Source organism: Drosophila tropicalis, unplaced genomic scaffold (genome assembly GCF_018151085.1).
Source record: "Drosophila tropicalis isolate 14030-0801.00 unplaced genomic scaffold, ASM1815108v1 contig_445, whole genome shotgun sequence".
NCBI lineage: Eukaryota > Metazoa > Arthropoda > Insecta > Diptera > Drosophilidae > Drosophila > Drosophila tropicalis.
This window is the reverse complement of record NW_027172909.1, coordinates 293,364-306,168: the sequence shown is the minus strand read 5'-3', so window position 1 is coordinate 306,168 and position 12,805 is coordinate 293,364. Positions and strand designations below refer to the sequence as shown.

The 12,805-nt window shown below is 35.0% G+C and overlaps 1 protein-coding gene across 2 annotated transcripts in view; it reads left to right on the top strand.

The window, feature by feature from the left end:
* Window positions 1-11,604, top strand: part of me31B (ATP-dependent RNA helicase me31b) — a 41,982-nt gene extending 30,378 nt beyond the window's left edge. For both annotated transcript variants that reach the window (XM_068286678.1, XM_068286679.1), the window contains exon 6: window positions 11,295-11,604. In XM_068286678.1, the coding sequence (XP_068142779.1) occupies window positions 11,295-11,497 (203 nt within the window). In that variant the 3' untranslated portion in view covers window positions 11,498-11,604. The remainder of the gene's footprint in view (window positions 1-11,294) is intronic.
* The last annotated feature ends 1,201 nt before the right edge of the window (window positions 11,605-12,805 follow it).

Genomic DNA, 12,805 nt, shown 5'->3' with positions numbered 1-12,805 from the left:
GATGTTTGAAACACACAGAAGGAGACATTTTCAACCCCATAAAGTATATACAGTTGCGAGCAAAAAAATAGTAGCGCAAAACACTCGCTGATATTTATTACTATTACTTGCAAGATAATATTCTGATCTGTTTAACACCTCTAAATACCGTTATTAGCAATGTCTAACACTTCTCTATTATATTGTAACCTGACTTGGGGACTTTACTTTTATGCTATATCATTTTTAAGCTTAATTGCTAAATTTAAAGCGAGCAAAATAAAAGTAGTGAAAAAAACTTTTTATGCGGGAAACTTAAACCATTGCTCGAAGGTTGTTTTTTTTTTACTCCATTTTATGTGTTAAGTGTTCGCGATAAAAGAATCCTTAAAGTATTCCAATTTGCAGACTTAAATGGTCTGCTGTACGCACATGTCCTTTAAGAAGAATATTTAGATCAGAAACCTTATAGCTGAGGGCAAAACTTACAGAGAAGTCCAAGAAAAGTCCAGTTCAAAATGCATTAAAAAGTAAAAAAATATTAGAAAGACGTGGCCGAAATCTTAAAATGCGATAAGAGTTAACACTGAATAACTGGAACGCTCGCAGTCCTCGGAAAGCTCCGCTTCTCTCACAGAACATAAAACAACGGATTGAATACTTAAAATTCCACCTAAATTGGCCTGTAGAGAAATGGCGCAACATACTGTGGTCAGATGAGTCCAATATCGTGATGTTTGGATGGAGGCGATCTAGGCAGTATGCTCGTTAAATAAAATATCAGCGCATCCCAAATAGGCAGTAATTTTTCTCTATCGATATCTACAAGACGTGTGCATAAATCCTGCAGCGATCAAATAATGCTTTATATTGAAAAAAAAAACTCATGAAACCGGAGCTTCTACCTAGCCATAAAGCTGTTCGTTTTCAGTTTGCCAACAAATACAAAGTTTGTACTCTCAGTTTGAACTGTGTGGAAAAATATTGTTTTTAGTAACCAAAAATGTTTAATTTAGATAAACCCGAGGGCTAGCGCTATTAAATTCGCGATTTGCGCGCACCAAAACCAGACGGACGGAATTCCAGTTTATTGAAAGTACTCGAAAGTGTTTTATAACGCATAAAATAAATGCACAAAACTATGTTGAGTTGTCCAAGATCTTCTTTGTGCAATGTGGACAGGATACATTTGTTTTTTAGCGTACAACAAAGCTCATAGAAGCTTATTTAAAAGTCTCTCTAATTCTTAATTTAGACTGGTCAACAAGCAGACTAAACCCAAATCCGATAAAAAATCTATTAGGCATCTTGATTCAACAGCTTTATGACCACGGAAAACAATTTGCAAATTTAAAAGGCTTATAAAAAGCCACTTTTCAAGACGGACAAATTGGACATCTAAATGGTGCAAAACATGCTTAATTAAATGGCAGCGCTCGTATATTGGAAATGGTGAAAAACAGAGGAGAGGGCTATTCAATAATTTAAAAATGTTTCTGTTCGTTTTTATACCCTTGCAAAAAGGGTATATTAATTTTGGTCAGAAGTGTGCAACGCATAGAACGAAGCATCTCCGACCATACAAAGTATGTATATATATTCTTGATCAGCACGACGAGACGAGTTAAACTAGCCATGTCCGTCCGTCCGTCTGGACGTCGTTATTTCCTATGATTGTAGGCCTTTCTTTCTCAAGCTTAAGCCTTTTTAGATAAAACGTTCTTCCACATTGATGGCTAATAGGTAAGGATAGAGTTACCAAAAAAGTTGCAAGGGTATACAAACTTTGACGCGGTCAAAGTTAGCCCCGGCCCTCTGGTTATTTTTCATTTTAAAATTAGGACACAAATTAACAATTTGTCCAAGTTACTTATTTCGTTTGAAAATATTTTGTTTGATTTTTTTTCTAATTTTGCCATAAGTTTATATTTATAAATTAAAGAATTTTAAAAATAAATTTGTTTTATTTTAATATCCTATTTGTTTTAGTTGGTATCATAGCTCTCAAATGACAGTTGATCGTTTTTTCTCATATGGTCTGCTTCGTATTATAACCGAAAAGATTGTCCAGAAATGATCTCTCTCTGAGCGGCATTTTTTGTTTTGTTTTAAATTGGTTTTTGCCAAGCGCTTTGCATTGACTCATTCGTGTGAGTCTCAACAAAAGACAGTGTGACTAAAAAACTCAACAGAAATGATCTTTGCCTATCGTGTGCATGTAAATGCATACATACATACATATACATAAATGTAAATAAAAACGCATCAATCGCGTGTGTTTACCCATACAAGACAATTTGGTTCATTTAACTCAAGCAATCGATCAGTGTTTAACTTGAACGAAATGAAAACAGAAATGACTGTCTTGATCAGAGCGCGAGCGATCTAAGTCAGTCGCGACAAAAACAGTTTCTGTCTGAGTCTTTTTTATTGTTTGAGAGAAAGACACTTATTTGCAGACAATGGAAAAGTGTCAACAGTTATTTGCGATCTATGGTTGGTATAGATAGGAATATAGTATCCCACTTGCTTATTTCCCGCACCTTAGCTATCCTAATAGCTTGTATATTTGCACAGAACAATAAAGCGGAATTCGTAATTTTTCTTGACAGCCTCTCCGCGATTTCTGCAGTAAAAAATCTAAACTGTCATAATATTATAAAAGAAATTAGGAGTCTGCACCACGAAAAAGATTATCTTTTTTTTTTGGGTCCCCAGTCATTAAAGAATAAAGGGAAACGAAAACGCAGACACAGCAGCGTATGCAGCAGCCCGATCGGCACACTTTTTATTCACACCCCCAGCTGCAAAAGACTTCAAGCAGTATATATCGCAATATATAAACCAGAGGGCCGGGGCTAACTTCGACCGCGCCAAAGTTTGTATACCCTTGCAACTTTTTTGGTAACTCTTTCCTTACCTATTAGCCATCAATGGCTAATGTTTGCGAAAGAATGGCCTACAATCATAGGAAATAACGAAGATATTGATCAAAGTCACTGTTTTCCACCGATCGTTCCTATGGAAGCTATATGATATAGTCACCCGATCTTTATCAAATTCGGCACAGTCATTAATAGATATATTAAACTAACAAATGTTTAATTTGAAAGCAGTCGCGTTAAAAGTAACGAAGTTATTTACAAAAGTCACTGTTTTCGAACGATCGGTCATATGGGAGCTATATGATATGGTCACCCGATCTTTATCAAATTCGGTACAGTCATTAACAGATATATTAAACTAATAAGCGTTTATTTACAAAAGTCACTGTTTTCAACCGATCGTTCCTATGGGAGCTATATGATATAGTCATCCGATCTTGATCAAATTTGACACAACCGCTTATAAGCGTAATACTCTCTAATATTAAGTTTCACGATAATTGCATAGAAAACAACGAAGTTATTGCGAAAAGTCACTGTTCGTGACTTTGGGATTTGTATGGGAGCTTAATGATATAGTGGTCCGATCCGGCTGAATCCGAGATATACAACGCCTGCAGTATATACAAGCCTACGTGCAAAATTTCAGCTCTGTAGCTCTTACGGTCTAGGAGGAGTTTGCGTTGATCCAGACGGACGGACGGACGGACGGACGGACATGGCTATTTGAACTCGTCTCGTCGTGCTGATCAAGAATATATATACTTTGTATGGTCGGAGATGCTTCGTTCTATGCGTTGCACACTTCTGACCAAAATTAATATACACTTTTTGCAAGGGTATTAAAAAAAAAGAAAAGAAAAAACATCTAAATAAGCTTGCCGTATACAGTGAGGAGAAAAATTTGAGTACATGTTTGCAAGTTCGGAACTTAATATTGCACACAACAAAATTTTTCTTATACATACATATATGTACTCCTTTATATGATTAATGAACCACTAAAATTATTTTACCATAAGGACATAAAAACTAAAAACCTAAACTAATTAGCATGTCTCCCTCCTGCTCCATGTGAAAATGAGTTAAATTTAATGTAAATGTAAATTTAACCGATATTTTCATTTGAAAAAACTTTAATTTAACATTTAAAAAAGGGCATTTTTTAGAGCGAAGCTCTCCTAGGCACGTCGCGGTAGGAAAATATTTTTAAAAATCGTCAGACGTCAGATCTGCAGCGCGTCAGATTTTTTTTTCTTGTTTCGCAATAAAACGATAATTTATCCATTAACTTCTACATGCCAATGTAGTTCTGAAGGTGTGTGTTGGCCTCCCCTGCACCTGGCCCGTGGTTCAAATGATGTAGAGGTCGTCGAATATTTTTTTTTTTTTTTTTAATTATATACTTTTATTATAAATATGTACATACATATGCATATATACATTGTACATAAATATATCATCTTTCCTTATATATGTATGTATGTATATTTTGTATAATAATTATGTTAACAAATTTTTTAGAATATATGTATGTATGTATGTACATATATATATGTATGTATGAACGTGAAACTATGTATATGTATAAATTTATTATATGTACCTATGTATGTATGTACATATGTAACGTACATTTTTCTCATTTAGCTTTGAAAACGCATGCATGTATGTACATATGTATATACAACCATGTAAATGCATTTATATGTATGTACATATTTATGTATGTTATCATTACTATTGAATACGTAAGCGTACATACATACATATTCAAATGTTTGTACACACTTGGCCTTAAAACACATGCCTACACACATCTATGTATGTACATATGTATGTATGTATACATTCTCGGCAGGCAAGTGTGCATGCATATATGTAAGTATGTATGTATGTAAGTACAAGTACAAACTAAAAAATTTGCAGAGTTCTTGCAAAGCTTTGGAATGGCGTGTTTGCTAAATTGTTGAATAAATTACTAATCAACTTTTTTCACGGGTTCTACCTGTAGCAGCGGCTGCCAAGTATCCTCAGCGCATGTTTTTTTTCTTTTTTCTTTAAATTACATACATATGTATGTATGTATGTATATTATTTTTCATACATACATATTTAATCTTATATACATACATATGTACATATGTACATACATATGTTTTGTGCTATGTACATATTCATTTACCTGTAAAACCTATACATATACATATACATGTGTATATGTACATATATCTATGTATATGTACATATATCTATGTCAGTACATACATACATACATACATATGTACATATCAGATTTAGTCTTGTAAACGTATGCATACGTATACATACATACATATATAGCTACATATGTATATGGAAATACGTATGTACATATGTATGAACATACATACATATGTATGTATGTATGTATGTATAAGAGTTACGCTTAAACCAGAGGGCCGGTTGTATACCCTTGCAATATTTTTGGTAACTCTTTCCTTACCTATAGCCATCAAAGTGAAAAAACGTTTAAGCTAAAAAGGCTAATGTTTCCGAAAACGGAAATAACGAAGTTATTGACAAAAGTCATTGTTTTCGAAAGATCGTTCCTGTAGGAGCTATATGACATAGTCACCCGATCTTGATCAAATTTGGCATAGTCGTTTATATGTGTAACAAACTCACCAATATTAAATTTCACGAAATAACGAAGTTATTAAGAAAAGTCACTGTTCGTGACTTTGTCATTTGTTTTGTTTTTGGTTTTCTCGGCTCCTAACAAACTTAATGGAATAATTTGTTCTGTAATTTGTTGGTTATTGTGTTCAGATAATGGACCGTAAGAATTGAATTTCTAGTCGAATGACATATTTTTTATTAAAATCGGATAAAAATTAGATAGTTTAATTAGATGAAATTTTCCACAGTTGTTGGGAAAACTTTATTCTATGTATAAAAATTTGTTTTCGGCGATCCGTGAAAAGGGGGGAGAGGGGGGGAATTTTCCAATGGCATCCCTATTTCGTCCTTATGAAAGTCCTACCATTCGTAAATGAAGTCTGAATCTAAAAATGAAAATTTCTTCTTAATCTAGACACTTTTCCGCAGCGCTGGTAGTAGAATTGTGAAAAAAGGATAAAAAAAGCAATGAGTTGTCACGGGACACACGGGTAGAGCGAAGCTCTCTAGGAATTCGTCGAATTTAGGGGGTCACTGAAGTGTAGCTGAATTTTGTTAATACATTTCGATTTGAAGTCTCACTAAATTGATCGCAATATTGGGGGAGTGAAGGTAACACCCCATGCCAGTACTAGGCGACGCCCTTGTGTACACATACTTTTTATACCCTTGCAAAAAGGGTATATTAATGTTGGTCAAAAGTGTGCAACGCATAGATGGAAGCATCTCCGACCATATAAAGTATATATATTCTTGATCAGCACAACGAGACGAGTTCAAATAGCCATGTCCGTCCGTCCGTCCGTCCGTCTGGATCAACGCAAACTCCTCCTAGACCGTAAGAGCTACAGAGCTGAAATTTTGCATGTAGGCTTGTATATCTCGGATTCAGCCGGATCGGATCACTATATCATATAGCTCCTACACAAATGACAAAGTCACGAACAGTGACTTTTCTTAATAACTTCGTTGTTTTCTGAGCTATTGTCGTGAAATTTAATATTGGTGAGTTTATTACACATATAAACGACTATCCAAATTTGATCAAGATCGGGGGACTATATCATATAGCTCCTACAGGAACGATCTTTCGAAAACAATGACTTTTGTCAATAACTTCGTTATTTCCTATGCTAAGATTGTACGCCGTTTTTTCGGAAACATTAGCCTTTTTTAGCTTAAACGTTTTTTCACTTTGATGGCTATAGGTAAGGAAAGAGTTACCAAAAATATTGCAAGGGTATACAACCGGCTCTCTGGTTTAAGCGTAACTCTTATATGTATGTATGTATGTTCATACATATGTACATACGTACTTCCATATACATACAGTGTTGGAAGAAATAATAGAAACGGCAACCTTTTTTTTCTTTTGAAATCATTTTTTTCAGTGTTGGTGAAATTATTCGGCCTGAAAATCTCTGTTTAAGAACGTGGGATAGTAGTACTGTTATTTTCATTCCTTTTTATACCGATTTTCCCGAAACTTTTCCTTCTATACGCTTATAGAACTACCACGTGTTTCGGTTGGAAAAAATAATAGAAACGCTCAGTATTTTTCACGTAAAAAACATTTTAGATGTCATAAAAGTTAATTTTTGGTTTTATTTTAATATTCTACATCAAAGGTATTTAATATCCATTAAAATTGGTTGTGATTTCTGTTTTAATTTATTAACATTATATGCAGTATGGGTCGTGGCACGCACTCCTCAGAGGAAGAAAAGGAAATCATAAAAAAACTTAAAAACTCTGGTCGGTCAATGGCAGAAATCGCAGAATTAATGAATTCCTAACAAAAAAAAAAGTGTTTTCATCTATTCATTATAAATTATCGAGGTCGGAAACGTACCACAACATCAAAATTTGACCAGGTTATCTTGCGAAAAGCGAAAAAAAACCCATTCCTTTCTTCGTAAAAGCTCAAAAACAAGCTAGATGAGTAGAACTATCCGGACAAGATTGGTATCATTTGGGTTAAAGGCATATAGTGCTAAAAAAGTACCGTGCTTGAGCAAGCAAAATATAAAACGGAGAATAGATTTTGCTACTCAACATGTGCTTCGGGCCAATTGGAAAAAAGTGATATTGTCGGATGAAACAAAAGTCAATTTGTTTGGATCTAATGACAAGGTGTCTGTAAGACGGTCAAAAAACACTACTTATGATCCAAAACATACTGTAAAGACCGTTAAGCACGGATGTGGAAACATTATGCTTTGGGGACGCTTTTCTTTCTCAGGTGTCGGTCCGTAATTTTGGATTAAGGATAAAATGTGTGCCATCGACTACGTAAATATCCTTCCCAATACTATGCTTCCTTATGTTGAAGAAGAAATGCCTTTGAAATGGGAATATCAGCAAGATAACGATCTCAAACACTCGTCCAAGCTGGCAAAAAAGTGGTTCAAAGACAACAAAGTTAATGTTTTGGAGTGGCCGTCTAAGTTCCCGTACTGAAACCCAATAGAACACCTTTCGGGAATATTAAAGGAGAGGATTGCTGGTTATAAACCAAAAAATAGTCAAGGTTTATGGGAAAAGGTCCAGGATGAATGGTATCTTATAGACCCAGCAATCTGTGCTTAGTTAGTTGATTCCATGGGACGTCGTTGCCGCGAAGTATTAAAAAGTAAGGGTGAAACGACTAAAGAATATTAAAATAAAACCAAAAATTAACTTTTATGAGATCTAAAATGTTTTTTACGTGAAAAATACTGAGCGTTTCTATTATTTTTTCCAACCGAAACACGTGGTAGTTCTACTAAAAAGCGTATAGAAGGAAAAGTTTCGGGAAAATCGGTATAAAAAGGAATGAAAATAACAGTACTACTATCCCACGTTCTTAAACAGAGATTTTCAGGCCGAATAATTTCACCAACACTGAAAAAAATGATTTCAAAAGAAAAATATCAAAGAAGTTAAATTCGGCTATGCCGAAGTTTATATACCCTTGCAGTCCTTGACAATAATAATTTCACATGTTCAAAATTTGTTTTCTGCAACTCAATTCATTAATATACAAACAAAACAATTTTACTCTTCATACTATGTACAATTTGTTCTTCTTCTTCCCTCATTCCCTAAGCAAAGCAACGCACGCATACACATACAGTTTATGTAGCGTTGCGTCTGTGTGTGTATGCATGTGCTCTGTTGATTTGATGATGACGTAGTAGGCAGCAAGCAGAGCTGCCGGCAGCGATTGAACCGATTTATATAGACTGTAACTTGTGTTCTATTTATCCGATCAGGGTTAAATTTTGGGATCTGAGATTTTATATCAAATTCTATTATATTGGTAAATTTCATGGGGATACTCCAATTTTTGCAAAAATTTTTGTTCCAGAGTTATATGATATAGTAGTCCGATCCCAAAGATTTTCATACTTTATCTCACCCGGGTAAAAAAAGCTCCCAAAAAAAATTTCATCCCGATAGCTCTTAAGATGGCTGAGTAAAACGCGTACGCACCGACGGACAGACGGACAGACGGTCAGACGGACAGACGGACATGGCTATATCGACTTAGCTTCTCATGCTGATCAAGAATATATATACTTTATGGGGTCGGAAACGTCTCCTTCTGTGCGTTACAAACATCTGACCAATTTTATAATACCCTCTGCAAGGGTATAAAAAGGTTGCCGTTTCTATTATTTCTTCCAACACTGTATGTATATGGAAATACGTATGTACATATGTATGAACATACATACATACATATAAGAGTTACGCTTAAACCAGAGGGCCGGTTGTATACCCTTGCAATATTTTTGGTAACTCCTTCCTTAGCTATAGCCATCAAAGTGAAAAAACGTTTAAGCTAAAAAGGCTAATGTTTCCGAAAAAACGGCGTACAATCTTAGCGATAACGAAGTTATTGACAAAAGTCATTGTTTTCGAAAGATCGTTCCTGTAGGAGCTATATGATATAGTCCCCCGATCTTGATCAAATTTGGCATAGTCGTTTATATGTGTAATAAACTCATTAATATAATATAAAATAACGAAGTTATTAAGAAAAGTCACTGTTCGTGACTTTGTCATTTGTGTAGGAGCTATATGATATAGTGATCCGATCCGGCTGAATCCGAGATATACAAGCCTACATGCAAAATTTCAGCTCTGTAGCTCTTACGGTCTAGGAGGAGTTTGCGTTGATCCAGACGGACGGACGGACGGACATGGCTATTTGAACTCGTCTCGTTGTGCTGATCAAGAATATATATACTTTATATAGTCGGAGATGCTTCCTTCTATGCGTTGCACACTTTTGACCAACATTAATATACCCTTTTTGCAAGGGTATAAAAAGTATGTGTACACAAGGGCGTCGCCTAGTACTGGCATGGGTGTTACCTTCAGTCCCCCAATATTGCGATCAATTTAGTGAGACTTCAAATCGAAATGTATTAACAAAATTCAGCTACACTTCAGTGACCCCCTAAATTCGACGAATTCCTAGAGAGCTTCGCTCTACCCGGGTGTCCCGTGACACCTCATTGCTTTTTTTAATTTATCAAAAATATTGGAGGGATAAAATCTACGCGCATACTTATCTAGTATACACACCAGTATTATTTGGTGTCTCTAGCTAGTATATTCTTTGAGAAAATTGGTTTTATTTAATTTTCAGTGCCGAAAGGGGCCGTGACAAAAATTTTAAATAAACTCGATAACTGTACATACGACACGAGTCTACATACCAAATTTGGTGGATTATAGTCTTCGGGGTCTACTCGTTCATTCGGACGGACGGGCATGGCTAGATCGTCTCGGCTGTTGATGCTGATCAAGAATATATATACTTTTTGGGGTCGAAAAAGCATCTGCATGTTACATACATTTTGGCGACTTTAATTTACCATTTCACTATGCAGCCTGCATGACTTCTTTCTAAAAATCGAAAAGAAGACCTTATTTTCCTTACTCTATCCCACATGCTATTGAGCATTGAAACCATCTGCAATTGGGCAGATCAAACAAATAAGATTTTCCACAAATTTTAAAATATTCCTATTTATAGATTTAGTTTTTTGCCTTTGTCTTTTAAAATAATTCTATTTAGACATAAATTATATACGCTTGCAGTTCTTGACCATAATATTTTTACTTCTCATAAACTCCTTTTCTGTAACTCAATTCATCAATGTACAGACAAGACATTCCGAAAATCTTTTCCATTTCTTGTTTTTCTTCTTCCCCATCCCCTTTTACATGCTTGCAACAATTGGCTTGCTTAGGCGAACAGTTTATGTACTGTTGAATCTGTGTGCGGATGCGTGTGCTCTGTTAATTCGTTCGATCTGATTTTTATTGACTTTAACTAGTGTCTGATTGAAATGTTTTATGTTTTATACCCAAAACTACATAGTAGTAAATTTCATAGAGATACTCCAATCTGGGCTTTAAGTAGCTCAAATATCAAGTTTCATCCCGAGAGCTATTAAGATGGAAGCGTGAAGTAGATTTGTTTGTACAGACGGACGGACAGACGGACATGGCTAAATCGACTCAGCTTCTTATGCTGATCGAGAATATATATACTTTATGGGATCGGAAAGGTCTTCTTCTGTGCGTTACAAACATCTGACCTATTTTAAAATACCCTCTGGAAGGGTATACAAAATTTGCCGTTTCCAATATTTCTTTTAACACTGTATATGTTTCGGCGTGGCCGTAGTTAGCTCCGGCCCTGTTGTTTTATATTGTTTCATTTTGCGGTTAATTTTTTAATACAAACTACATAACCTTTTTTTATTACAGGTATTGCTATTAATCTGATAACGTACGAGGACCGATTTGACCTTCATAGGATTGAAAAAGAACTTGGAACGGAAATAAAGCCAATACCCAAAGTTATTGACCCTGCCTTGTATGTGGCAAATTCTGGTGGATCATCTGGAGAAACATGTAACAACAGTGATCTTAATAACTCTACAACTGAAGAAGGCAATGTTAGCAAATAGTAGATCTAACATCCTTCACAGCTAGTTTTGTAGAACATGCATCGTAAATTAATAAATTGAATGAATAAAACAAATGAAAAGAATAAAAATTTACTAATTTAAGTTAACACGATCTAGTTTTTTCCCGTTTTGGATATTACTAACAAAGCTGTTTTTATTTATTTTGCTTACACACGTAGTGAAATACTTTAGAGCATTCAGTATTCAGTATACGTAAAAGTTATTATTTGTTTAGCTTTGTAGAAAGTTACAATTTTAGCCAAAAAATTATTACTTAAGGGGGCCCGTTGTGTACGATTGCAAAGCTATTTGAGCATCCAATCAAACAAAATGCTGGGGACGCCAAGTTACCTCACTTTATATAAAAGCAGGGTATGAATTACAGAACCGAATGACTTGCTAAAGCCACTATTTTTTTTGTTAATATTTTTTAGTGTTGTGTCAGCTTCAGACAGCTTTTCAACGAATTTGAGCTTTATAAATTGAGTCAATGTTATCGAGCAATCGGTGTTGGTCGTCTGTCGATTCGGATGAGCTTCGAGGGACAACGTGCTGGACCCTCTGAGCACCCAGTCTAGCATTCTGAGTTTTCTGGTATTGTTTTTTGAACATGTTTTTTTCAATTTAATCTTCTCTCTATCGTGACGCCCAAATATATGGCATTGCTGGCAGTCGGAATTGTTTCATCACTATAAAAGACATCAATTTGAAAAGCATTTTTGAAATCTTCGATCATCATGTGTTCAGTAAATTGGAATAATTTAGTGGCTGTAGATTTAAGATAAGCTACATTATTATACTTTTGAGGGGTATTTTAATTTTAATCAGAAGGCCGGGGCTAACTTCGACCGCGCCGAAGTTTGTATACCCTTGTATACCATGCAAGTTTGTTTGTTACTTTTCATTTACCGTCAAAATGAAAAAACGTTTTATATTAAAATTCTTATGTTCGCAAAAAAATTGTCATCAATTTTAGGCAGGAGCAATTCAGCGCATTTAACATTTTATTTCATCATCATTTGTATGACAGCCTATAATATAGTTGTCCGATTTTGATCAATCGACATAGTCATTAAGAAATTTATTAACCTGACCAAGTATGTACCTACTTTTATGAAAGTACCTTTGAAAATATCGTTATAACCGTTTTTAACATGTTTTTTGGGTGGTATTCCGTATCTTCTGACCGACGTACATACTGTTTAGACTCTGCACTACTACCCATCTTTGCAATGGGCTAATTCATATGGGTTTTTCAAAATTCAAAAGGGCCGCTACATGTTTCAAAGTCAAGAGTGGGATTTTCCT